This window comes from Notamacropus eugenii, chromosome 1 (genome assembly GCF_028372415.1).
Source record: "Notamacropus eugenii isolate mMacEug1 chromosome 1, mMacEug1.pri_v2, whole genome shotgun sequence".
Lineage (NCBI taxonomy): Eukaryota > Metazoa > Chordata > Mammalia > Diprotodontia > Macropodidae > Notamacropus > Notamacropus eugenii.
This window is the reverse complement of record NC_092872.1, coordinates 232,961,395-232,989,374: the sequence shown is the minus strand read 5'-3', so window position 1 is coordinate 232,989,374 and position 27,980 is coordinate 232,961,395. Positions and strand designations below refer to the sequence as shown.

Here is a 27,980-nt window from a genome sequence, read left to right as displayed (position 1 = left end):
CATTCATTCAATAAGAATTTATTTATTCAGGTTCTGGTAAGGACCAGGGAGTAGGGATGAAGAGATCAAAAGGAAATGATGCCCATCTTCAAAGGACTTACATTTTACTAGAAGGGAAAATACATGTACATATACCATGAGAAGTTGCTACAGATACATACACATACGTATACACACAAAGTAAATCAATAAATTGGGGATGGGGAGGTTAACCACTGAGTATTTCAATGGAGGCCTCTTGTCATAGGCAGCGCTTGAGTTGGGTCTTAGAGGAAAGTAGGGATTGATTCCAAAGGTAGGAGATGAGGAGGAAGAGTGTGCCAGGAAGCAGTACCAGTGAGGCAGAGAAATGGGGTCAAGAATCTTCTGTATGGATGATAGCAAAGAGGCCACTTTGGCCAGAACTTAGAGGGCATGAGAAAGACAAATGTGAAGTAAGTCTGAAAACAGAGCTTGGAGACAGAACCTGTGCCAAAGAGAGATGGTGGATGATCTCAGAACCAAGGACCCACTAAAGCAAAGGAATAAGATCATGAACTTTAGAAATACAGTTTGGACAGCTATGTAGAAAATGGAACGGAGGGGAGACAGCCTAGAAGGGGAATACCAATTATGAGAATAAGGCAATGTTGTTGCTCAGTTGTTTCGGTCATGTCTGACTCTTCATGAGCCTCTCTGGGTTTTTCTTGGTAGAGATATTGGAGCGGTTTGCCATTTCCTTTTCCAGCTTATTTTACAAATGAGGAAACTGAAGCAAACAGGGTTAAATGACTTGCTCAGGGTTGCACAGCTATCTGAGGCCAGATAAGATGATTCTTTCTGACTCCAGGCCTATCACGCTTCTCACTGTATCACCTAGCTAGCCATGATACCTGCTGGACTAGAATGGTATCCATACCAGGAATGGAATGGATCCAACAGATGCAGTAGAATAATGATGATGACAATAACGGTGCACTTTAAGGTTTATAAAGCATTCAATAAATTTCATTTCATTTTATACTTCCAATAACTCTGGAGGATAGATCATCTTATAGATAAGAAAACTGAGGCAAATAGGAGCTAAGTGACTTGCCCAAAGTCACACAGCTAGTAACTATCTGAGCCTGGATTTGAACTTGTCACCTTAACTCTAGGTCTAAGGCTCTATCCACCTTGCCACCTAGCTGCCTAGCAGGGACAAGACATGGTAATGGATTTCCTGGGACAGGGGTGGAGGTGGTGCTAGTACAAGGGTGGGGCAGGGAATAAGGAAGAGTGAAAAGTCAGTGATACCTAGGTTCTACACTTGGGTGATGTTTTTAACAGAAATAGGAAAAGGTTTGAGGAAAAGATAATGAGTTATTTAGGGGGCATATAAGCATAGGCTTGAGATGTCTATATGGAATTATTCTGTTAGAAATGTCTTATAGGCAATTCATGACAAGCGAAAAGGTTAGGTCAGGCGTATATATACCTTGCAGTCATTTTTCTTGGAAGGGGCAAGGGAATGGAAGAAATGCTATTAAGCACTTAGTACATGTTAGGCACTTTACAAACATGATCTGATTTGATCTCATTTAGATATAAGACTAAGACTGTACATATAGATCTAGAAACCATTTATTTTTAGAGATGTTGGTTCTTTGTAATAACAGACTCCCTTTTGGAATGTTCACACACGATCCCTTTAATATAGGAATTGTTACCCATGGAGACTGAGCTAATTTCTGAAATAGTAGGGGAAGAGTAAGAGTAAGACAGAAAATGCCCCAGGACAGAGTCCTGGAATATATCTACACATGGAGGGGCCAATATGGGTGATGCTCAAGGACGGTAAAGTTTATCAAAGTTTTCGGGAAGATCAAATAGGGTAACATGTAAATATCTTTTCCAAACTGTGAAGTTCTATACAAACAAGATATCTTTGCTCATAGTTCAATGAAAAGGCTGATAGATGATGAAAAATCCTGGAATCTTCTTAAAGTATTAGCATATTTGTTCTCAGTATTTTATGTGTTAGACTTAAAGGCAAAGTAAGCTTGAAGGTATCCATATATAATTCCCAAAGTTCTTCATTTTCAGTGGCCCACAACCCACTCTCCCCCCAAGACTAACAGACAGTACTATTCCCCACCTACAAGCTTTTGAGAGAACCCTGATCACTCACTATAGAATAGACAACACACTAACAAGACAGAGCTGGTAAGCCAGAAGGTAGAGGCAGCTTGCACCCAAATATTCCACCAAAGCCTATGCCAGCAGGAGTTTAACAAACTGACAATAGGCAGAAGGATATAAATCATTCAAAGGTAAACTGACCATTGAACTCATGAGGGAAGTAACATGGCACAGTGGAAAGAGGTCTAAACTCAGGGTCACAGAATCTCAGTTCAAATTCTGGCTTTGATGTCACTTAGCCTCCCTTGGTCTCAATTTTCCTATCTGTAAAAGGAGAAGGCTGGAAGACAAGACCTCTACATTTCCTTCTACCTCTAAATCTCTTATTTTTCTGGGACTATGATTGTCTAGCAAGGAGAAGGTCATGGGTTCACAAATGCTCAGCTGCCATTTTACAGATAATAAAACTGAGGCCCCAAGAAGTGATGGAATTTGCAAGTACATGCAAGTAGTAAGAAATAGATACAAGATCTGAACCTAGCTCCTCTGACTCAAAGCCAACATTTTTCCTTATACCATACTATCTGAAAATCTCTATCTCTTTTTAAAAATTTTACCTTATTTTGAACTTATGAAATAAAACAATCATTTTCGCAACACAGTAGAATAAAAAAGATGATTGCCCAAGAATCTACAAATCTATTAGGTACAACTTACTATTCTTTTTAAATAAATAATAAAATTGTCATGTAACTTTGCTATTTTTCCCTTTTATCTTCCCTCCAGAGAAAGAACTGATAAATAGAAGCATGTGTAGAATGATTTTATATATATATGTGTGTGTGTATACATATGTGTGTATGTATACACACACATACAAATTTGCATCTGATGGTAGCCATCTCTCTCTTTCTAAAAGAAAGGTTACTTACTGATGGTAAATGACCCACATATGGACGCCTCTCCAAAAAGCTTGAAGTCGGAAAAGTCTTTGCCATCACTATCATTGCTTCACTATGCATTTGCTCCCTCTGTGGCCCTCTTTGCCCCACCAAAGTTCCCAGTATTCTCAGGCTCTGCTCCCACCCCTCTTCTTTCTCAAAACTGGTTTTCAAGAAAAGAGATGATGCTAAATCAAGCTAAACTTAAATTATAGAGAACTACTGCATTGCCTTTTCCAGGAATATTCCTATTTTAACATGGAATATGGAAAATGTTTTGCTTATAGTATGTCCTAATCATAATAGCTGGCCTTGATAGAGAGCTTTAAGATTTACAAAGCAATTCCCATCTTTATTCCATATAATCTTCACAACAAACATGAGAAGTGGGTTTTATTATTACCGGTTTTGCAGATGAGGAAACTGAGAGAGGATAGGTAACTTGCTTAGTGTCATATAGACAGGATTTGAACACAGATGTTCATGACAAGAAGTCCAGCACTCTATCCAGTATGTCATTTAGCTGCCTATTAAAGAATGACATCTCTAATTGCAGGCTTCCATCAAGTCCCAGTTAAAATCCTACCTTCTACCACAAACTTTTCTCTATCCCCCTTAATTTTAGTGCTTTTTCTCTGTGGATTAGCACCAATTTTATCCTGATATATATCATTTGTACATAATTGTTTATACATTGTCTTCTCCGTTAGATTTTTCTGGTGCTCTCCCTCCTCTTCTGCACCTCTTGGCTTCCCTGACTTTCTTTAGAAACCAACTAAAATCCTACCTTCCATTGGAAGCCTTTCTCAATCCCCCTTAATTCTAGAGTCTTCCCTCTCTTCATTTTTTTCCCTTTTCATCCATTATATAGATGGTTTGTACACATTTGCTTGTTGTCTTCCCCATGAGACCATGAAATTCTTGAGGGAAGAGATTGTCTTTTGCCTGTTTGTGTATCTCCAGTGCCTAGCAAAGTGCCTGGTACATAGTAAGTGATCAATCGATGTTTATTGACTGATCATCATCATTCAGAATCATACTCCTGTCTCAAGAGGTACCTGACACACAGTAGACACTTAATAAATGTTTATTGATTAACTGATGTCCCTGAAAATGTACAAATACAAAGCTGTCTCTGGGTCTGGGGGTCTCTGTCCAGCTCTAACTGGGCTGATCCCTCTAGGTCTCTGTCTCCACCAACAACTTGGTGCTCTTACCTGAATACAAAATGGCCCATCATTTAAGGTTGGAGTTGAAGTTTCATGAGGAATTAGTCCTATCAGACTCCAGGGTTCAAAAGACAAAACCACTCATTTTAACACCCAAACTGGTTCTGGCTGTGGATAAAGCATTTCCAAAAAGCTAACCTACCTTTTTCTTCTCTGCTCAAGGCAAAGAGCACTAGTTTGGATACCAATGATGTGACGGGAAAAGCTAAGAAGTACTTACCAAGCCAACTTCTGTTTAAATACACTGACACAAACACTGGAGGGACTGTGAAGAAATCTACTACTGAATTCACTTCCAGCCAAAACCACAGCTTATCGTTGGCTGCAATAAACTGGGGGAAAAGAATGGAGAGAAAAAGAAAACACATGAGAGGCATTGAGGTTGGTGTTAATCTCCACTGCCATTTCCAAAGGGCACACTTGGGGAATCTACAGAAGTGGAGTCAAATGGTGGGTTCATCTTGCCTCTGAGACACAGTCTTCTATATGAGCTATGTGCCAGTTCAGCCCATGGACAGCAGCCAGGCCATATATAGTATTGGTCTGTGACTGCTGAAAGCATCACAGGCTAACTTTGTTGCCTAACATCAGAGGGTCTTAGAGTCATAGCTCTATCATCTGAGCATACAACATCAAATTCCCTGAATTTCTAATTTAAATAAATGTATACAGTCCCACAGGTATACACAAATACCACACTTTTCTCAAAACTATTCTTGTAAGTAGATCTGGAATTTCAATAGTATAAAAAACTTGCAGTGAAGATATTCCATCTAACCAGTAGCATGATAGTAAATGTTTAACAACCTGTTGACTCAGAAAAAATGTATGCATGATATATTTTCAGGTTTAAGATGCATGATTACAATTTTCTTCATCATTTTCTTAAGTCTAGACAATAAGCAAAACAATAATTCAATCCCTGATTTGTAGTGTTTGCTGATTTCTAATGTATAAATGTTCACACTGAAAATTTAGCAATCAGCTCTTGTGGCTCCAGTAAACCTCTGCCTCTAGAACTGTTTTGTATCTTGGAGTCTTGAAGACTCACCTGGGAGCACTGACTGGTAAGGTGATTTATCCAGTGTCCTACAGCTAATGTCCTTCATATTAGAAGTAGGACTTGATCTTCCTGACTCTCAGGTCAGTTCTCTATCCAGGAACTTTTTATACTGTCTCTTGGCATTATATCTTGTGTATGTTCTATTAATAAGAGGTAGTATGGGGGTAGAACGTCTATAAAACCATATGCTACCATCATGGAGCTGTCAGGTGCTAATTCTGGGTATTTAAAGTCTGCTGGGACACCATGACACATTAGATAGTCATTTTGAGAATCAGGAAGCCCTGTGTTCAAGTCCTGCTGCTACACTATAATGACTGGGAAGTTGTGAGCAAGACATTTAGCTTCTCAGGTTCCCAGGAAATTACAGGGAAAGATCCAGATCTGCCTGAATACTGGAAATGTCCATAACAGGAATTCCCAATAACAAGGTCAGGTTAATTTTTTTTTTTTAGGATAAGAAAGAATGAGAAGGAAGGAAGGAAAGGATGGAGGGAGAGAAGAAAGGAAGGAAGAATGGAAGAAAGGGAGAAAGAGAAAAAAAGAAAAAGAAAGGAAGAAGGAAGTTAGAAAGGAAGAAACAAAGGAAGAAGGAAGAAAGGAATACATGAGAAGTATCTGGGTTGCTATTGACATTTCCAAAGATCACTCTTAGAAAAGCTGAGAGAATGGCCATGCAGACTCAGACAAAATCCTTTTCCATACCTACTACAGTATCAAAGATACCTTAGGCCTCACTGGGGTCATCTTGCAGAGCAGATGTGGATCTCCTCTAATAAAGGAATCTCCACACTGAAAGTGACTAATACTTATGAAATCATAAGTTCAGACAAATAAAAAAATATCTTCTAATGTGGTGGGTCTAAGTACTCAACTAGCCTTCATGTTTTCACAATGGAAAGAGTAATGAATTTGGAGGCAGAGGACATGAATTAAAGTCTCATTTTTGGCCCTTACTACCTATGTGACCTTAAGCATGTCACTTAACCTAGGCAGCCAGGTAAATAGAGTGCTGGGCCTGAAGACAGGAAGACCTGAATTCAAATCCCAGCCCAGGAACTTACTGTCTGTGTGATTCTGGGCAATCACTTAACCTCTGTTTGTCTCAGTTTCCTCAACTGAAAAATGGGGATAATTAACAGCACCTACCTTGAAGAGTTCTTGTGAGGATTAAAGATCATATTTGTAAAGTGCTTAGCACAGTACCTACCTGATACTTTATATTGCTTCTTCCCCTCCCCAGTCCCTTGGCCTCAATTTTCTCATCTGTGAAATGAGGACATTGGACTCACCCTCAAAGACTTCTTCCAGCTCAGGATAGATCTTTCTATCACCCTAAGCAACGCTAAGAATATTTTCTTTGCTCGTGGTTGTTTGTACGTTGTGTCCCTCATTATTCTATAAGCTTCTGGAAAGCAGGGACTATTTCGTTTTTGCCTATCTTTATATCTGTAGGAGGAGAGTGGTAAGTAAGAGCAAGTCCTTACTATGAGCCAAACACTGTTTATGTTTTACAACTATGATCTCCTTTGATCCTCATAACACCCATGGGAGGTAGATGTTATTATTATCTACGTTTTAGAGATGAGGAAACTGAGGCAGACAGAGGTTATAAAAGGAGCCTAGTAAGTGTCTGAAGTCACATTTTGACTCGGGTCTTCCTGATTCCAAGCACTGGGTTAGTGCACGGTGCATTGGGATTTGAAACAGAATTAAGGGTGAGAGCGGGGTAATTACATTGTACAGTGGCTAAAACATTGGGTCTAGAGCCAAGCAGTCCTAAATTCCAATCTGACCTTGGAAATTTATGAGGGAAAATCACTTAAACTCTGTTTGCCTCAGTTTCCTCATCTGTAAATGAGTATAATAATAGGTGTTTCCCATGGGTATTGTGAGTACCAATTTATGAAGTGCTTAGCACAATGCCTGGAATACAACATATCCATATTTATTGTTTATTATGGTTACTAGTCTTCTTCGCTGTGCCATCTACCTGCCTCATACTAACTCTAATGCTACTTCTAATCCCAGTAGTTAGCATTTTTGTTTTTATTGTGCCCAACTCAACATGATCCCATGGACTGGGATTTCTTGGAAAAGACACAGGAGTGGTTTGTCATTTCCATCTCCAGTGTGTTCCCATTTTAGAGATGAGGGACTGAGGCAAATAGGAGTTACGTGACTTGCCCAGGATCACACATATAGTAAGTGTCTGAGGCTAGATTTGAACTCAGGTTTTCCTGACTCCAGGCCCAATGCTCTGTGTAATGCACCACCTAGCTGTCCCTGTGGTGAGCACAGTGCCTGATATAAAGTAGACACTTAATGAATGGTTGTTGACTAGCTGGCTAAAAACAAAGGAGAACTTTCTTTTTCCTTTGAAATGTTTGTTGGGAATAGCTTTATATGAATGACCAGGAAACAGATCAGCAGTTAGAAGAAGTACAACTAATTTAACAGATAACCTTTTCTTTGGACCTTCAATACTTCGGTGAAGAAACACTCAGATGGCAGAGGGTTCTGTCAGAGGCTAGAGATTAGAATGCAGGGAAACTTTAGCTATATGCTGTGGACTTCTTGTCCAAGAGGGCGAATGCTGAGGCTGGCATCACCACCATTGTTCCCAACACCCCATCACTCCCCATTCACCCAAGCACACAAGCTTCCCAACCCCTCTGCCCATCCCAAGAGTAAGCATCACTCCCTTCGCACTTACCCGCAAGCCAAAGTAGAGAAGGAAGAACACGTTGAAAGCCATGTCGATCTGTAATGTGAAATCTTTGTAGAAATTCTGACAGGATTCTATTGGGCTATTAGACAAGGAGAAGAAAATACAAGGGGTAAGTAAAAGGTATTGGTGTTCCACTTCTCTAAAATGGGAGGGGGGGGGGTCAGGGGAAGGGGAAGGGAACAAAACAAGTGTTAGACATTTGGTCTTTCAACACCTTAGGAAATACAAGCAAGCATTGCCAACGGGTCTGTCCATTCAACCATTCAGTGTTTTTGCTCTGTTTCCCCCATTGTCTGTTTATTGGTTGGTTGTGTTTTACTTTAATCATTCAAAGGTTGAGCTAAAAATCTAATGAGGATCATGCAGATACCTCAGAGGAAGAACAAGCAGGAGAGATGGCTAAATTCCTCAAGTTTACATTAACCCTTAAAGAACTGACTTCTCTCTTTGGGAGAATAGGCACTAAAACTAAGAAGAGTCCCTCTCACCCACTAAGCTTAGGCATACATCCCATCTGGAATTAAATATCGCTGTTGTGTGTGGGAAAGGGGTGGACTTTTAAGTGATTAAGTATTTAATTCAAAAGGGTCCCAAAATATTCTGGGAAAGTGATCAGGAAAAGATTCTCATATCTGTTCTAAATAGTCTGACTACCGACTTTTTCATGTGGCTCCCATAGCTTGGGAGAAAAGCCTAGCCCACAAACAAAATTAAATCCCAACCACATGGTGAAATCTGAAGCAGTACTCTAAGGGTTAATTTTCTGGCATGCAGGTTAATTGCCTTTGTCTATGTCAAGCAGCCAATGCGAACCCCCAGCACAATCTACTTTGGTCAAGAGTTCAAAAAGGTGCACTACTATACAAACTGGTACATGACTTCCATTGACTTTCCATCAAGAATATTAATCAGTGATCAGTGTGGGAAAGTGCCAAGGTTTGTGCTGAGTGGGGAGCAGGAAAGCATCATAAGCGTCTCAAAGCTGTCGATGGAGATAAAGAGTTATGCAATAGAGTTAACCAGAGGTCATCCTTAGGCCAGGATCACATATAGAAGAAGAAGATAGAATGGGAAAGAGTGGGTGGGGATAGAGAGGGAAGAAGAAGCAGATTATCCATAGGCAGGAAGCAAAGTCAACATCTGGAGCCAGAAAATAGCCAGCTTAAGAACTGTACGACAGAGGATTTCCGAGGATCCCCACTTGGGTGATCACTTAACAAAATACCAGTTAGTATAGTTGTACCTCTGTTAAGGGAAAGACTAAAAGTTTTTCAGCAGGCAAGAATCGATGCAGTACCAATTGAAGAATCCATTTAAAGCCAGGGAAAAACAATTTGTGGGGCTCCCAGATCATCACACATGCATCTCTTTATTTAATCCATTCTTGCTATAGGGTACAAGTCCAACATGCCCTCGGTTGCCTCCCAGATCACAAATCAGTAGCAAACCCTCTGCACAGGCATTCAAAGTAACCTACAGTTGCATTTAAAGAAGTGGTAGCATCAGAAAACCAGTGGACTCATTGTCTCAAAAGTCCATAAAAGAAGTGACAACTACTCAGTTTCACCAAGACAGGAGATTATGAGCAAACCATCCTAGAATATGAATGGGAGAGTCTCGAACTTCAAAAAAAGATGGGGTAACAGGAGAAAAAAATTATAATTGGACCCTGATGCTGACATTCACTACCATGCAGATCTTACAGGGGAAAAAAAGAATTTTTTTTTAAAGATTTGTTTTTCTATGTTGAAAACAAAAACCAAGATATATGAGAAAACTTTTTACAAGAACCATTGGGCTTAGAGTTCCCAGCCACTGCATTTTTATAGACGGGAAGTACATGATCCTGGCATTCTAACATCCTTCCGATATGTCAGCCTCTGGGACACAGATGTGTTCCATCTCTCCATCAAGAGAGTTCATTTAGGGAATCTCCAATGAAGAATATTCAGGCACCATTTATGTATGTAGGCAAGATGTGCTGTGTATTGGAGGGGGGTAGCTATTAAACCCATCTCATTAAGCAAGTGGGGTCTTATTTGCCCCCAAACTGAAAGACTATTGGATTGGGAATCAGAGAATTCTCCATTCAATCCCCAGAGCTATTACTTGCTGCCTAAGTGGCATTGGACAAATTAATTAACCCTTCTGGTTCCTAGTTCATTAGCTAGAAAACAAAGGGATTGGACTAGTTGGCCTTTGTGATTTCTTCTAAACTGAGATCATAGGATCACAGAAGGTTGTGCTAATATATCCAGAGAATAGTCCCTATCTCCCTAAATACCTTGAGCTAGGCCGCCCAACATGTCCAGTCAGTTATCACTATGGTCAAATCTACATGAGGCTGGAAGAGAGGGTAGTCTGTTCTCTACTTGGGTGTCCCTTCTTTCCCCATGCTCAGGGAAACATTAGATAAATGCCATAAAAGGGACGGTATGGTCCATTCCATATTGAAGCCGAGTCTCAGAGCTGCTTTATAGCTCAGAGACAGCCTCAGCATAAGTTTCATAGCAATTTCCCAATTATGAATTCTGGCTCTGTCATCTTCCCTGAATCTTACTACTATTCTGAGGACATTGAAAGGAACAAGAGGGATGGTAGATGGAGTATACTGAGTGAGGCTTCACATACTTCCAGAACAACCTAACTTAAAAAGGATTTCTTTGAAACTCTTCTGCCCATCACTTCAGAACTCTCCTTCCAAATACCTTAGAATTAATATCAACATTGCCACTAACTTACTGTGTGACTTTTGGAAACTCTCTTTACTTCTATGGATCTTAATTCCCTTATCATAAAAAATAAGGGACTCTGATTGGATTGTTTACTAAGGTCCCATTCATCCCCTCAACAACCTGACCCAACACTGTCCAAACTCTTACATAATTGAACATTGTAGAATTCCAATTAATTCCTTAGCTCCTAGATTTTAACAGGGATGATGATGAAGTCAGCAAATGGAGACAAGTTTCATTGACATGATTGTAGAATTGAGAGCGTTGGGAGAAGCTGAGCATGCTCAGGTGAAGAGGTAGAAATAGAACACAATGTGTTGTTTCTTTGCCCTCCTCTGTTTGCTATGAAGACTGGGGAGACTTTCTAGTCTACTTTTCTTGACTAGTAAGAGAACTATTGAGTGGGAACCTGTAGTGGTAAACTCCAGAGTCAACTGCTTGTCTCTCCCTATCACAGACTCCCAAGAAAGAGGTTTCTGGGGAGTGTATCTTTAGACCCTCTACCCAAGATCATTTCATTCCTCATATGGGAATAGCTCCTGGAGAATTTTCATGGGCTTATACAAAGATATGACATTATTCATTGTGAGACAGGTTGACAATACTGGACAGAAGGTATCTTGTCCTCTCCAGAGGGATTTCATCTCAAAGATCAATGAGGATAGCTTGCTCTAACACCAAATAAAATGAGCTTCTAGGCAGGGCTTCTTAACCTGATGTCCAGGAATTTTTTTTAATGTGATAACTATATTTCAGTATAACTGGTTTCCTTTGAAATCCTATGGATTTTATTTTATGCAGACTAGAAATATTATTTTGAGAAATGGTGTCTTTAGGCTTCAGCAGTCTACCAAAGGGATCCAAGGCACAAAAGAGGTTAAGAATCCCTTTCCTAGAGCTTTTAATGCACACTTAATGCACACATTATCTTTTACCTTTCTTTGTATTCTGAGCCCTTAGCACAGTGCCTATTAAATGGTGGTGCTTACTAAATGGTTATTGACTGAGTTTTCACAGGAGACATGAGACAGCTGCTTGCTGTAACAGAGGGATGACCAGTCATTCAGACTCTTTTTCACGGGTTTAACAACAAAGTAATCCATCAACAAGGGCTTATTATATGTTTAATTGCTAATAAAGAAAATTAACTCAGTCCATTTCTACTTGTCTCAAGTAAGGGACACCTAGCTTCATCTGGAGTTACTTAGCTAAAGTGCTGGTGATTTCTGGGCACAGCGTAAGATATTTTGTCTGCACATAGACCTGGACTACCAATTTATGAGCAGGAGGCATAACAGGGAGGAGGAAGTGAGACGCCTAAAACCCATATAGGCAACTTTGAGGACATGTCTAGATTCTTGTGAAAGCAACTTAAACCTTTGCACCCACCTAAGGACCTTCTGGTCCATATGACAAAATACGTCCCCCACACTTATACATAGGTGCCCATTTAAAAGGAAAGGAAGCCAATTCAAAATTAGGATGTGTTCCCTTTCTCATTTCTCCATACAACATGAAATCCAGCCTTCAGAGTGAAGTAACCTAAATTAGCCAGTTGCCTTTATAGAAGGACTATTGAAACACACACACACACACACACACACACACACACACCTCAAAATAAGAGATCAGTGGGAAGCTCTCAGGACAAACCAAGAAGCCCCAGATCTTAAATGTGAAGGATAAAGTTTCACTTAGACTGAAGCACACAGCTCTGGTTCAGTAGCATTATTGTAGCTGTACCTCTCCTCCTCCCATTCCCAATTCAGTAACCATTTATGTTGCTTACTCTGTGAAAGTCCCTATGCTACAAGAATGAATGAATTCAAAAGCAGGTATAAAGTGCTCACAATGTAAAACATTCTGCCAGGTAATTGAATGAAAGTACTATGTGTCAGTCATGGCAATAATGCTTTTTCTTCTACATAGTGGAAAATTTTATCCTGTACTTCACACATGGTAGGGAACATGACAGGGACTGGATCTAAGATTTCTTTGGCTCAGGATACTCCCAGATAAAGAATCTCCCTCTACCAACATAGGTCAGTACCTTCTCTAAAACTCTTAGTCTCAGAAAACTTCCCTAGAGCATTGAGATGGTCATATAGTCAGTGCAAATCAGAAGTGAGACTGGAACCTTGGATTCTTCTGGCTTTGAGACTAGCTTTCTAGCCACTATAACAAACTGCCCTCCACACAGTAGGTACTGCATAATGTTTTCATGAATAGAATTGAATCTGTCTTGAAAACTGAAACTTCCATGGCCTTTACTGAAGACTGCTTTCTTACCTTCTTGTGTGTGTGTGTGTGTGTGTGTGTGTGTGTGTTCGCCCTTTGTTGCCAAAGAAGACCATGCCATCAAAGAAATGATGACATGACTTGCACTTGACTTTCTTTTGAGTGAGTGAGGGCTATGCAGGTCACCAGCCTCCCTTCTCCTCCAGAACCATTTGAATCCAGTGACCAGATATTCATCAGAATGACTGGAGATGACCCAGGATAAGGCAATAGGGGTTAAGTGACTTGCTCAAGGTCACACAGCTAGTGAGTGTCAAATGTCTGAGGTGAGACTTGAACTCAGGTCCTCCTGACTCCTGCACTGGTGCTTTATCCACTGCACCATCCAGCTGCCCTTACCTTCTTGACTCAGGGATGTCTACACACTAGGCCAGCTCCTTCCATCCCCACACTAAAGACAGGTGGTGTTGCTTTGATAGATTTCCATTCATCCCCAAATAGGAATGATTAAGAGGCTGTACCTGCTCCTAGATAACCAGCTGCATGCCACTTAACTAATTGCACAGATCCAGGGGTTGAGCACATATTTGCAGTTTCAGGTTTGAACAAGGTAGGGAAAATACACCACTATAATAGGAAGTAATTACTACCACACTAAGTGGGTCTCATCAGTGGCATCTGAATTAACAATCAGAAAGAGAATGCTGGCTGAGCACATTTTTATTTTAAGATTAAAAGAAAAAAATAATGAACACTAAGTAGGGAGGGATTGAGAGACTATCATTTACAAATGAAAAAAGAAAAAGATAAGGAGCTTAGAGACATAACAATTTTAAAAATCTGAGGCTCTTTAGTAAGGAAACATCCGTGTGTATTGCCACATGGGTATGCATGCACATGTATGCCCATATGGATACTCTTACAATGGGAAAAGAACTAAATGCAAAACAAAAAAATACATCTTCAGAGACATGCAGAATACTTTTCTCCCACTTATATATGTCTTATTTGGACTGAGTGTTGGCCTCTTCATTCCCACTATCACCTATCCTCCTCATCCCCAGTTCAGACCCTCTGAATTCTACTGTAATGTGCAATGATCTGGTCTCTCTGACTCCCCTATTAGACTGCAACTTCTTGAGATCAGAAATCCTTTTGCTCTTCTTTGTATCCTTGGTGCTTGGTACAGTGCCTGGCACAAAGCAGGAGCATCAATAAATATTCAGTGACTGACTGACTTCAGTCTCTCCCCCTGTAACTCACGCTGTGGAAGGAGTGAAATTGATCTTCAGTGCCCTTGTGTAGACCACTTCTTTCTATGATTCCCAATGGGCTAGGTCTAACTCCTCTGCCTAATGTCCAATTTCCTCTTTTGTTTGACCACTCCAGAATGATCTAACTTGGTTTTCTATGATCCTTCACATGCCCTGCCCACTCTCGTTAGGTTCATCTGATGGTCCCTCTATGCTCCAGGCTCATTCCAAGGCATTACTCATAGAACAGCCATTCTCATACCATATATATCTGTGGGGGTTCTGAGTGGTCATTTATCTTATGCTCTCATTTTAAAGATAAGGAAACTGAGGCTCAGAGAGGTGAAACATCCCAAGGTTATATAGATTTATAAGTCGCAGAGTCAGGATTTGAACCCAGGCTCTCTAAGTCCAAGTCTAGCATTCTCTCCTCTTCACTCTGCTCTGAATATTTGAAATCTAGCTCAAATTCCATCCTCACAGATTCAGATCAGATTGTTCCAAACTAGAAGGGACCTTCAATATCATCTTCTCCTGCCTCCTCAAGTTATAGAGCAAACTGAAGCAGAGAGAGAAGTATTGACCATTTGAGATAATATGGCAAATCAGTAGTGGAGCTGAGAGTAGGAACCTAGGACTTATGGCTCTTAGTTCATGGTTCTTGTCTTGTTGGCTCATTCATCAAACTTTTCCTTATTCTTCCAATCCTCATTGAGGTTCCACTTTCTTGAACTCATATGACATTTATAGTTTGCATATATTGTTTCACATTTAATTATATGGTATCTTATACTGTTTATTATTCAACAAACATTTCTATATTTATTGGTTTCACATGTGTCTGACATTTCTTCAAATGGATTTTATATCCCTTTGATTACAGATGGCAGGACAAAGATCATGTGTTTTTCTCAATCTCCCCCCCCAAAAGAAACCTACCTAAAATAGCATTTGGTAACTAATAGGTACTCAGTAAATACTTACTATAATACTGTAAAAGATCTGTTATTTCATTACTTTTCTTGTTTCTTTCTGTGATCCCTTAGGAGACAATTGTAAGAGCATCTATGTACAAAAATAAAATCACCACCTAGTGGGCAATATTCTAGTGATGAGTCTTCTTGACTTTCTGAACTTAATAAGGCCACTCTTATACCAGCAACGACATAATCCATTGGTAAGACCATTCTTAAAGTTTTTCTAGTATGATAGGATTTCTAAAAGCTGCTACTCAGCAGCCATAACCATTGAAAACTGAAGATGTGTTCTCTGTGTCCCAGTAAGCCATCAGAACTTTTTAACAGAACCACCAGTGAACTTTTTCTAACAAGTCATTTAACCAAATTACTTACATTGCAAATGAATGAGATTAAACTATCCCAAAGGATATCCATGTTTTTTCCTGTTGGACTTCAGGTCACCCAGGAGAAGCCATTTTAAAATTACCCTTTACACTTTCATTAATGATGAACACACAGGTGATTACATACTTGTTGAGTGAATTAATGAATTAATGTTGTGTGGAACATCATTAGTAGCCAAAAATTTTGCTCAGTGATTTCTTATCCTGGGAACTTCCCCAAATCTACTCATTAGAAACTCAAACCAGAAAACTTTTAATAGATAAAGCTAAGTCTTTGATTTCTCTCTCATGTTTCTGTGACTGCCACCGAGGAGGTTAACCACTGAATCAGAATTCTAGAAAATGGATGTTGTATGGGACCCTGACCAACCAGTCCAATGACCTCCTGTACAAGAATTTCCTGTACAACACAACCTACAATGGTCATCTTGAACTCCAGTTAAGGAGAAACAATTCCCTGCTGAAACAATAGCTATTATACCATTGTATAATCCTTACTTTTAAGATTATCATTTTCTCCTATTAAGGTCTATATATCACTCTGTATTGCTTCTACAAAGAGCTACTCATTCTATCTTCTGGGAACCAAGTTACCATTTTATTTAAATTTACATATTCTATATTAACCAGTCCAAAACAAGGATCCATATGTAAGCATATTTTCCTTTCTGTTCATAGCAATAACTATGAACAAACCACTGATATGAAATAGCTTTGATAGCCATGTTCTGTGGAAGAAGCACATAACCAGGAATTAGTTAGTGTGTAGGAGAATAAACTATAAGCCTTCAGGTCTTTATCTGCCTCTAAGAGATTGTGCCTATGCACAAGTTTTTGCATATGCAAAGTAAGCATGTAGCTAATTAGGATGCTAAGCAATCTGTTTTTTTTATTTTAATAGCTCTTTATGAATTTTTCTGTTTCTTCCATCACTATAATGTCCCCTGTATTCCTCTTCTTTCCCCTCCCTGTGGTCCATTCCATAAGACAAATAGATTTTTTAGAGAGTGAAAAAGTCAAGCTGATGTATTTTAAAAGTGAAAGTCTTATGCACTCTAAAATAAGAATTATCATCATCAGTTGTGCCATATTTTAAATCTGAGATAACTAGTTAGCGAAGGGTGGTAACTGACAAAGGCAAGAACAAAATCAGATCATGAGAAAATGATCTGACTCAAATATCACTCACCTTCCACTGTATCTCTCACTGTCTGTAATGATACCAAGATATGAAGTGTCAATAAAATTGATTCCTACTAGAGCACCCCCACACCACTTCCACACCTTCTCCTTCCCCGGGCTACCAAGATTAAGGCAAGCTTTACACTGAGGCTCCTGATTTCCCATAATTCCTTCCCTAGCTTTGTCAGAAGTTGCAGGATACAGGGAAGTGCCTTTTGTCTTTTAACCCTATCTTTTGGGGCGGCTAGATGTTTTGCCTAGGGTCATAAGCGTCAGGAATGAGGTTTAAATATGTCTTCCTAATTCTAAATGCAGTGTTCTACCCACTATTCCATCTTACCTTCTTTGTTAGGGGATCTAAATCAATAAATTCTGTTGTTGTTGTTTTTTTAGTTTTATAAAATAGTAGGATCTCTTGCCTACGATTTGTAGTCAGTATTATCTTAGTGTGTGTGTGTGTGTGTGTGTGTGTGTGTGTGTGTATGTGTGTGTGTGTGTGTGTGTCATATCGGTTATATTCTAAAATATCATTTTGCTTGTTTTACTGCTTTTATTATTTTATATTTTTAATTATTTTTGTTACAGTTATTATTGATGTTAAGGTAATTATTTTAGGTGCCTCCCTTTCATTTTTAAGTAGTCCTTCTGGACCATCCAGAAGGTCTCTAATAAGAACATAAAAACACCTTTGGCTATGGTGCAACATCGATCCATTCTGAATTCCAGCCAGTTGGTTAAATGGGTTTGTTGGGAAGGCCTCACTTAAGGGCTTGACATCAATAAGTCTATTAATCATTCCAAAGGAAAAGGCTTTTAATTAAGTCGCTGTTCAATAAGCCAGATATGGTCCAATAACCACGAACATCTGCCTTATTAGTGCTGGGTGTCTAAGCAGTGCTTTGGAATGGAACAGAAATTAAGGAGGATTCATGCCTAAATAGAAGTCACGTGGCCATGTGTATAAAGGACTAGCTTTGGAGCCATGAAGACCACAGTTTTAATCCTGGCTCTGAAAGATACTAGCCATGTGACCAAGGGCAAGTCACTTGAAAACATACTCCCAAACAGTTCTCTAAGGTTCTAAGTTACAAGAAGTTGTAAGTTACAAGAAGTTGTAAGTTATAAGAAGCTGTAAGTTACAAGAAGTTGTAAGTTATAAGAAGAGGTGCCAATAAGCATTTATAGGTGGAAGTACCACACTGAGAATCCCCTATATGAGGTTCAGACTATGCCTTTCTCCCTGAATTCTCCCTCTGTCCCCTAAAAAAAAAAAAACAATACAGATCTAGAATCAGATAAAAACACAGAGACCTTAGAGAAGCCAGAGATCAATAAGTAATACTAAGAGGATCAAAACAATAATTATAGTGGGAGTATAGAATAACTCTGAAGTTCTAGGCTTCCACTGGGGAAACTAACACAAGATAACATCTTCTTCTGGGATACATGGAAAGCCAAGTAGTAGTGGAACATCCTAGGGAGGGCAAACTAACTCCTGTCTATGAAGTGAGGACACATCCAGATGCTAATCAGGGTTGGCCAAACCTAGATGGTGGGATTTGGAGTTAAGGGGAGAGGATGTTAAAACTTAACTCAAATGCTATCTTGACTATCCTGCCAACTTCTAGAGCCCTCTCCACGCCTATAATGACCTTGTATTTCATTCTGCTCACACTATTTTGTATATACTAAATTCCGTAAGGGTGCCAACTTTATTTGTGTTTTTGTATGCCCAGGGCTTAGCAGACTGCCTGGAACATAGTAGGTGCTTAATTAACGCTTGATAAAACTGACTCACTGACATTTCCTCTTCTCCATCTGTAATCACCCTCTCTTGAAGATTTCCCAACACCCCATCTAAAAGGAAATGTTCCTTGTTCTAACTACTTAATGAATATATGGAGGATGTGCCAGTAAATGTTCAACAACTAGATCTCAGCAGGGAGATGTGTCCATGGATATTAAGATTAATCTGCATTAATGACAGTTTCTCCATCACTTTTTTAAGTATCGACAATTAAAACTATAAATCAAGCCCTGATTGGTAACACTTGCTAATGTCTGCATTCTAAATGCTGTTTAATAATGGTTGTCAGCCAGTAGACTATGGCGGCAGCATACCACTGAATCCACTTTTCCCATGAGCAGGCCTTTGTCCTGGCTCTTCTTCATTATGGGAATGTTCTCTATCCCCACCTCTGACTACCCTGCAGTCATGGGTCTGTTTCTTTAAAACTCAGTGGAGATGTCATTTCTTCCTTTTCCTTATTCTGCTAGCTAACAGGGCCACACTCTTTAATTTTGGTAGAAGATCCTGAAACAGCATCAACTCTAGGAAATTTATCGACTCTGCCTTAATACTCAAAGCAGTGTGGTATAAAATTTGATAGAGCACTGAATTTGGAAACAGAAAGAGCTGAGTTCAAATCCCTCCTAGTTGTGTGACTCTGGGTAGGTCATTTAATCCCTAACATCAACATACATTCGCTCTACATTTGTTTACTTTATATGTGTTTTCTCTTTCATTAGAATGTAAGTTCCTTGAGGGTGGGGATTAATCATTATTATTTTTTGTATTGCCAATGTTTGGTACTTTGTCTGGCATGTAGTAAGCATTTAATAAATGCTTGTTGATTGCTCAATGTGGAAAAGTAGCAGTCAACAATTGAATAAGTTATGACCTACTTTTCCTCTCCTTTAAAAAAAAATCTTTGTTGTAAGGGATGGTTCTGTGGGAGGGGGACAGGGAGACATACAAGGAGATTTTAGGTAATAAAAACAAAAGACATAAATAAAATTTATTTTAAAACAAAAAATGAAGAATGTAGAATTAAGCTAGGCAAAAATAAATTCAATTGTTTTTACAACCTGCATTTTCTCAATATAACTTATTTTCTCATCAGAAAGTAGAACTTCATTACAAATGCCACACCACATACAGAAGAGGAGAGGTAGTGTTGTATGATGGACAGTGCTGGATCAGAACCAAGATAACTTGATTTAAGTTCTGACATTTACTATCTATGTGTCTCTGAAGGAGTTATTTTAAATTTAAATGTCGCCAGATTAACTAATATGGCCTAGATGGGTTATGATCTGCACTGGTGGATGGGCTTTAACTGTGCTAAGCACTGGGGATACAAAAAGTAAACTCAAGGAGTTCATATATGTGTGTGTGTGTGTGTGTGTGTGTGTGTGTGTGTGTGTGTGTGTAATAAACTACTGTGAAGAGAAAGTTTTAAAGTTTGCATGGTATTTTACTGACATTTAGTTTGGAGTCCATGGCCTAGACCATTCCATTTAAGTATAAGTATTTAAGTATAGCTAGAGGGTAAAATGACTGGATATGGAGCTAGTTATACTCAGTAATGCTAAGTAAATGTTAAGTAATTAACTGAGATTCCCTGTCTAGGTGAGCTATGAGAATGGGGGAAGATTTTATTCTGGTGCAATGGTTCTTAGATTTTTGGATGTCATGGACCATTCTGGTGAATTCAATGGCCTCCTCAGAATTATATCCTTAATTAATTGAAGAAAATGTTCATTGTCAGTCCAAAGTTAGTGGTAACAAAAATGTAAACATTTTTCTCCTCCAAGTTCATGGACCTCATGAAATCTACCCACAAGCCCTTGATCTATGTACGTCAACCTAGAACCTCTGTTCTAGGAGGTCTTTAAATATTGAAGAATTTCCATTTGGTTGACTTGTGTTCGGGGAAAGTCAATAATAGAGGCAGAGGGATGAATTAGATGACCTTTTAAGGTCACTACCAGCTCTCAGTTCCAAGTTTGCCTATCCACATTCGACAAATGTCAAATGACATTTAAGAGAGCCTTCATGTGAGGAGTACATGCTTTCCCACAAGCTTCTGATACTACAAAAAGTTTTAAGGGTGGGTTACTTCATTGTCAGATTTCCAGAACAAACCAATGTCATGTCATTGACAGGCGAAGCCCACAAACCATTTTTTTTATAAACTATCCTGAAGATTCCTTGCCAACCTATACTTATTCTCCCATCCTACTTTCATGAATTCTAGCTAATCCTTCTCTGATTTCGGGATGCCAAGAAGTCTTCCTATACTCTACAAAACAACAGTACATTGTTTTCCATCATCAAGCCCAAGTATTTTGGGGCTCTTCTTTAGGTTTCTAACTACCATCGTTTCACTTGTTTTCTGGGGTTCCTGAAGCCCTGAGATGCCTAGAGGTAAAAGACCACCAGGGTTCCTTTACCTGTACCCTTTTCTCCTACTTAGTAGCAAGCAAGACAATTCTTAGCTGTTTTAAGAAATACTACAGAGGACTATAAAGTAAGGTGCTGTTTTATGAAACCCTGCAGAGGAATATAAAGTAAGGTGCAGCATGGGATGGAGGCAAACTATAGTATCAGTGGAAGAAGTTAGCAGCTTAACAAATTACGAAGTTGCTGGTATCTTTAGATAGTAGATTATAAACTCCTAGAGGGCAGAGACTTGCTTTTGCCTCTTTAAGTATGCCCAGCACTTAGTACAGTGACTAGTATATAGTAGAGGCTTAATAAATGTTGTTTATTGATTGATCCTAAAGAAAACCCTCTGATCCTCAACATCAAATCTAGGACAATCACTCTACTCCAACTCCCAATATGGTATAATGACTAGAATACTGGAATTGGATACAGGGAGACCTGGGTTCAAATCATAACAAGGTTCCTAGCTATGTGACCCTGGGTGAGTCCTTTGACCCCTCTGAGTCTCAGTTTCTTTATTTAGAAAATAAAGGGGCTGCAATTGATGACCCTTAAGTGTCCTTCCAAGTTTACATCTCTAACCCTAAACTGTGAAGAAGCAGAATTTTGTAGTGGAATATGGTAGGAAGAACCCTGGGTTTGGAATTGGCGGAAAGGAACTTTAATTTCAGCCTGCATGATCTTGGGGAAGCTATGTAACCCCTTGGGACTCTGGTTCCCTCTTCTGCAAAATGAAGAATTTGAACTAGATTATGCCTAAGGTTCCTTCCATCTTTAAATCAATGATGCAATGAATTTTCTTCTCTCCAGCCTTGGCCTTAAAATCATCAACTATTCATAATCCAAGACAGTGGTTTATTCATCCATACATATCTATAGGTACATGCACACCCTCATTAAATGAGTCAGCATCTCCTATACATAAATCTACCCACAGTGCTTCATTGCTCAAGCTAAGGGACATTAAGCTAGTATACAAGGACGAGAGTTTTGCCCTGACATTGCCAGAAGACCAGAAGCAATCAGCCTATTCTCCTAGATCCTTAATCATGCTGCATTTTGACCCCTTTACATATATCCAAATATACAGGCTGTTCCAAGAGACTTAGTGCAGTTTTAGCCTGGCTTAAATCAGGGACTATACCCCCTCCTCCACTGTTAGGTGTTTCTCAGACTTCAGCTAAGCAAAATCATCTACCCTTGAAATCTGGTGTGTTCTCTTGTAATTGCCTCCTCTGTTATCTGTAGCCCTCCTATCCAGCTCCACTACTCAGGAGCATGAGATCCTGAGTGAAATAAGGGAGGAGAGCATGCCCATCTCTGTTCCTATCTTACTAAGTTCATGCCTCTTCTGGTCCCCTAGTTACCTAGGAGAAATCATGAATATTGGGGGCTAAAGGAGAACAGGAAATGAGGGAATATCTCGGAAAAGAACAGATCATCACTACATTTATATAGTACATTGAAGGTGACCAAGTACATTTCTTATAAGTCTCTGAGGTAAACAATGTAATTATTATCATCTCCCTTTTACAGATAAAATAACTGAGATTCAGAGCAGCAAACTGACCTTATTAGTCAAGGCCACCTAGGTAGTACATAGGAGAGCAAGAATTTGGATTCAAGTCTCTTGACTCCCACATCCAAGTTCAGCACTCTCTATACTATATAAGTGGACCCCCAGGAGAAGCATCTACTGAGTTTAGGGAGTTGGAGAAGACCACATGAAGGGCCCAGAAAGGAGGAGATGGCTCTCACTTTCAAAGAAAATCTTTAAGAACTCAATCTATCTAAGACCTGGCAACTGGACATGACTTGTTTCCCAAGAGAAAGGCAGACGTGAAAAGCATAAAATGGAAAAAATCCATTATCTCCAAACAGAAAGAATGAGTAGCTTACTTGGAATACAGAGTATCTGGCAGGTTCTTTGGATCCCTTTAAGAGACATGAAACTTACAAGGAAGATATTGCAGTCTAGCCTTTAAGCTTCCCAGAACATTTGGACCCTTCTCTGTGCCTTAGAGTGAGTCCATCCAAAGGACAGGAACGATGAAAGCAGGTCAGGAACAAATAAGGTACCTTTACATGCAAAGAACCAAGCCTGAGGGGCAGGAATGAGACCAGAGACCTGAGTGCTTTAGCACCAAAGCTCCAGGAGCTCTGGAACAATTGGAAGGAATGCTGCTGAGGGCCATGTCTGGCAACTCTAAATATTGTAAACCCCAGACACTGCTTTAGTTCTTGCTATTGCCCTGTGGATTACCTAGTCATTATCCCTCACTACTCAGACCAGGGACTATACCTCTCTTCCATTGCTAGGTACTCTCTAGACTCCAGCTTACCAAAACCATCTGATCTTGAAATAGGTTCTATCCTTTTGTTTCTTCCTCCTTATGGCAAAAGCAACCACCCTGAGCTTACCTGTTTCCTCCCCAGTTCTACAAGGCCCAACCCCTACTTTGAAGTGTTTATCCTAGAAAGGCATTCTAGCTGCATAGGAGAATGTAGAGGACATGTGAAACAGATGCCCTGTATCTCCATCTCTCTCCTCCAGATCCATTCCACCACCCTGGAAATACTGCAAATATACCCACAACCCACATGATGGTTAAAATACTCTCTCTCTACCAGTCACCTCCACATCTATACAGGAAGCATCAACACAAAATGACCCCAGGGAGCCATTTGAGTGAGCTTTCCAACTGAGTCCCAGCTCCCTGAGCCTGGCACTGCTCCACAGGGCCCAGCGATAGTTGTTACAATTAACTGCTGCTTGACGCAAAAGAATAGGAAATGCTGTCACCGAACATGAATATTCACCACCAGGACACCGGTGTTTGTTGTTAAAAGTTGCACATGAATTTCTATGTGATGCTAAGAGATAATTATGATGCCTTTGTTTTTGACATTTTTTTTATACATAATAGCAGTGAAAAGTCCTGGTATGGCTTTTTTTTTTAACGCTAGAAAATGGAAACAATTATACCTTCACTGTTCAAGGAAAGAAAAAAGCTGCATCTTGGGTTTGTTTTTGACTGACATCTTAGATAGAGAAGTCTCTTCAGTATTTCAATTTAGAAATATTCTTGATACCCAATAAAATACATTTGCAAAAAGAAAGTCATATACTTTGTCGAATGAAGAAATAGAATCTCAAAGTTGATAATGCCCCCTGAAGGCAACATGATGAAAAGGAAAGAACTTAGAGTCACAAGACATGAGTTCAAATTCTAGCCCTGCCACACACTATTTATGTGACTTGGGGCAAGTCACTGAGCATCTTTTGGCTGCAATTTCATAATTATGAAATAAGAACATTAGATTAGATGCCTTCTACAATTCCTTCAAACTCCAGAGCAGGGTTCTTGGTCTTTGTTGTGTTGTGAATCTCTTTGGCAGTCCTGTAAAGCCTATGGCCACCTCAAAATAATATTTTAAAGCTATAAAATAACTCAAGTTGACAAAGGAAAGTGAATATATTCAAATATAGTTATCAAATTTTTTTAAGCTTATGGACCCTCAGGTTGAAAACCTTACTCTAGATATATCTAGATATCTATATCTAGATATATCTGTATATACATACATATCTTTCTATCTACATATATATCTATAAATCTACATCTATATAGATATCTATGTGTCTATATCTATATAGATAGATAGATAAGTTACCTCTAGATCATGCATAACAAGAGGTCACCCTCTGTCTGAAGACCTCCAGTGAGGCTGACCTCACTGTTCTCCAAATCAGTCCATTTTACTTATGGATAGGTCTAATGGTTAGATAGTTCTTCTTTATATCAAATTAGCATCTCTCTTCAGTTTTCATCCATTACTCCAAGACTTTTTCCCTTCTAAAATCAAGCAGAAATCTAACCATAGTCTCTATGATAGACCTTCAAATATTGAACATGGAAACTGTTATCACTCTATCAACTCCTAAGTCTTCTTTTCTTCAAGATAAACATTTCCAGTTCCTTCACCTTATCATTAGTTATCCAGTCCTCAGAAGGATTCATGAATGGGTCAATATCATCTTCAAAGAAGTGCTCCAGGAGTCTGTGCTGGATCATATACTGTCTAAAATTTTAATCAATGAATTGTGAAGCAGCATAGATGACCATACTCATTAAATTTTCACATGAAATAAGGGTACATAGGATAGTTGGTACACTGAATGACAGTCAAAATCCCAAACATCTTGAACAGCTTAAACATTTCATCGAATCCAATAAAATGAAATTTAATAGGAATAAAAGTAAAGCTGTAGAGACAAGGATTCTACATTTAGAGGAACAATTTGGTCCAACCCCTTCTTCCATTTTACATATAAGGAAACTGAAGTCTAGAGGCTAGCATCACAAAAACAGTGACAGCTGGAATTTAAATCCAAGGTCTCAAAAGAAAGAAATAAATCAATTTCATAAGTGCAAGATGAAGGAGGTATGTTGAAGTATCAGTCTGACTGGAAAAGACAGGAGGGAGAAGGGGACTAAAAATATTATCATTTTTAAAAATGTGATCTGGTAGTAAAAAAAAAAAAAGAAGAAGAGGAAAGATGTTGATGAAATCTCGACTGCATTAAGAGAGGCATGATCTCCAAGAATAAGATGTTCTAGTCCTGCAGGGTTCAGCCCTAATCAGACCACATCTGGAATACCAGTCCTTAAGGCAATCAGGAGAGTAAATGGCCATGAGTCCTTATCATATGAGAACTAACTAAAGGAATTAGGGGCTATTTAGCCAGAAGTCTCAAGGTGGGCACAAAGGCTATCTTCAACTATTAGAATGATTATAACGTAAAAGGGAGGTTTGATTTGTTTGGTTGGCCCCATAGGATAGAACCAAGAACAACCATAGGGGAAAGAAGGGGGTTGTGAAGAGGAAATTATAGGGTTATTGTCAGAGGGAAAAATTAAAACCTTGCTGATAATGAAACTGTCTGAAAGTGGGGTGGGCTGCTCAGGAGGTAGGGCTTCTCATTCATTAGAGGTTTACAGGAAGAAATCAGATGGCCATGCTTTGGGAAGGTTATAGAAAGGGCACTTTTGGGGGTTCAAGTTGACACACAATGGTCACTGTTCTAACACCTCAGATTCTGTTACTCCATGGCTTATGTGGAATGTTCTCCTATTCTCTCCTGATCCTGTTCATGGTTTTGGGGTTGTACTGCAGCTTATCTATATCATTCCTAAAATGTAGTACCCAGTATTGAACAAAGTCCTCTCGATGTGGTATACGTAGCATCGTTGCCTCCCTCCTTCTAGACACTATATACTCTGTAATGAATCTTTGAATGACCTTCTAAAGGAAGGACTTGGAGCTTGTATGAGGCAGCTGCTTGGTTTCCAAGGGACTTTAAAGCGTTTTCTCTTCTACTGTAATATTCTTCTTGCCTCCTCTCACCATATTGCATTCTGGCTCGGTCTTTATGGTTTTCTCTAGAATTGCTTTCTTCTTCTACTATGTTTGTGTTTCCATGTTGGACCTTTGATCAGGATGGACGTTGGCTGCGATGTTTGTTTCTTCGTCTGTTTCCTTTGTCATTTTGATCACCTCCATCTGCCTTCTTTGGCTTAAGAAAAGTTTCCATTTCAGAGAGGTGATGGTTTTCCATTTCTGGAAAAGAACTTTTTTCACGGAAAAATTGTACTTCACAAGATGAATAAGATAAGCATATGTAAACATTTTGAATTCTACAGTACTCTCTTGATTTGAGAAATTGTAACTATAAATTATATACATATACATCCATTTTTATTTTCTTATAACAGGTCAGTGATACAGAATTAGAAGTTTTTAGAGGCCAATTAGTCTAACCCTTCCATTTTATATGAGGGAAGTGAGGTCTAGAGGAGTTAAGTGACATGACCAAGGTAATACAGATGATCAATGTCAGAGAAGAGATTTGAACTCAAGTCTTCAGACTTTAGTGCCAGTGTTTTCCCCATCATACCATGATGCATTTTTTTTCAGTTAAGATTCTCTTACAATAGTATAGCCTAGCAAAATGAATCTTTTTAGCTAAAGAATTTCTAGTATTGCATCTTAAATTCCAATAATTGGCAATTCTCTCTAGAACCTTATACCCAGCCAGGGAATACGGGGTTAGGAAACATAGATTGAACCAATTTTTATCCACTCTTGTTTTTCTTACTTCATAAATATTGCATACCCAAGAGAAGAGTCATGTTTTCTTAATGTATGTCCTAGCTACTTCACATAGGAAAGAGGAAAAATATACATTTCTTTAAAAAAATCATCCTCTTTTGGGAAAGGACTGCCAAACAGACCTGCAATAAAAAGAAGCTACAATGTTACAATAAGGAGATAGGATCATACCCAGTAATAAAAAATGCTAAGTGCAATTCCAATCCATGTCCCCAAAACACTGCATTTGTTATAGATTCAAGCTACCATTCTTAATATTTCTATAGGGGTGCTGGTAAATGGTATTTCTGAGCAGGAGAAATTAACACAAATGAGCATAGCCAACTGTATATCCAAGAGCTTTTGAATCAACCTCCCTCCTTTACCTAAAATAATAATAATAAAACCCAAGAACTGAGAAGGTGAATGATGCCATGGTTACAGTTGTCTAGGGGAATGAGAAAGGATAGCTGTAATGCTTATCGATATAGGTATATACACTTGCACTCAGGGAGGGTGTAGGTTGTAGGTAGAGGTCATTCAAAACTCTGGGCCTATAAAATCCCCTACCTTGGGGTAGGAGAAGCATCTGCTTGCCAGTTGGAGAAAGAGTGTGTCTAGTTCTTTTTCTCCAATTGTTTATGCTTAAATCTCCTTAGGGACAATATGGTTTGGAATATATCATGATTAATAAGTCCCTATCTGTATTTCAAAGCAGAGTTCTCCAACCCAATGCTTCCATAGATTAAGAATGCTAGCTG

At 39.1% G+C, this 27,980-nt stretch overlaps 1 protein-coding gene across 9 annotated transcripts in view; it reads right to left on the bottom strand.

The window, feature by feature from the left end:
- Positions 1–27,980, bottom strand: part of KCNMA1 (potassium calcium-activated channel subfamily M alpha 1) — a 904,559-nt gene that overhangs the window by 329,112 nt on the left and 547,467 nt on the right. For all 9 annotated transcript variants that reach the window (XM_072636209.1, XM_072636218.1, XM_072636155.1 and 6 more), the window contains exons 4-5: positions 8,050–8,143; positions 4,491–4,602 (exon numbers count right to left, since the gene is read on the bottom strand). In XM_072636209.1, the coding sequence (XP_072492310.1) occupies positions 4,491–4,602; positions 8,050–8,143 (206 nt within the window). The remainder of the gene's footprint in view (positions 1–4,490; positions 4,603–8,049; positions 8,144–27,980) is intronic.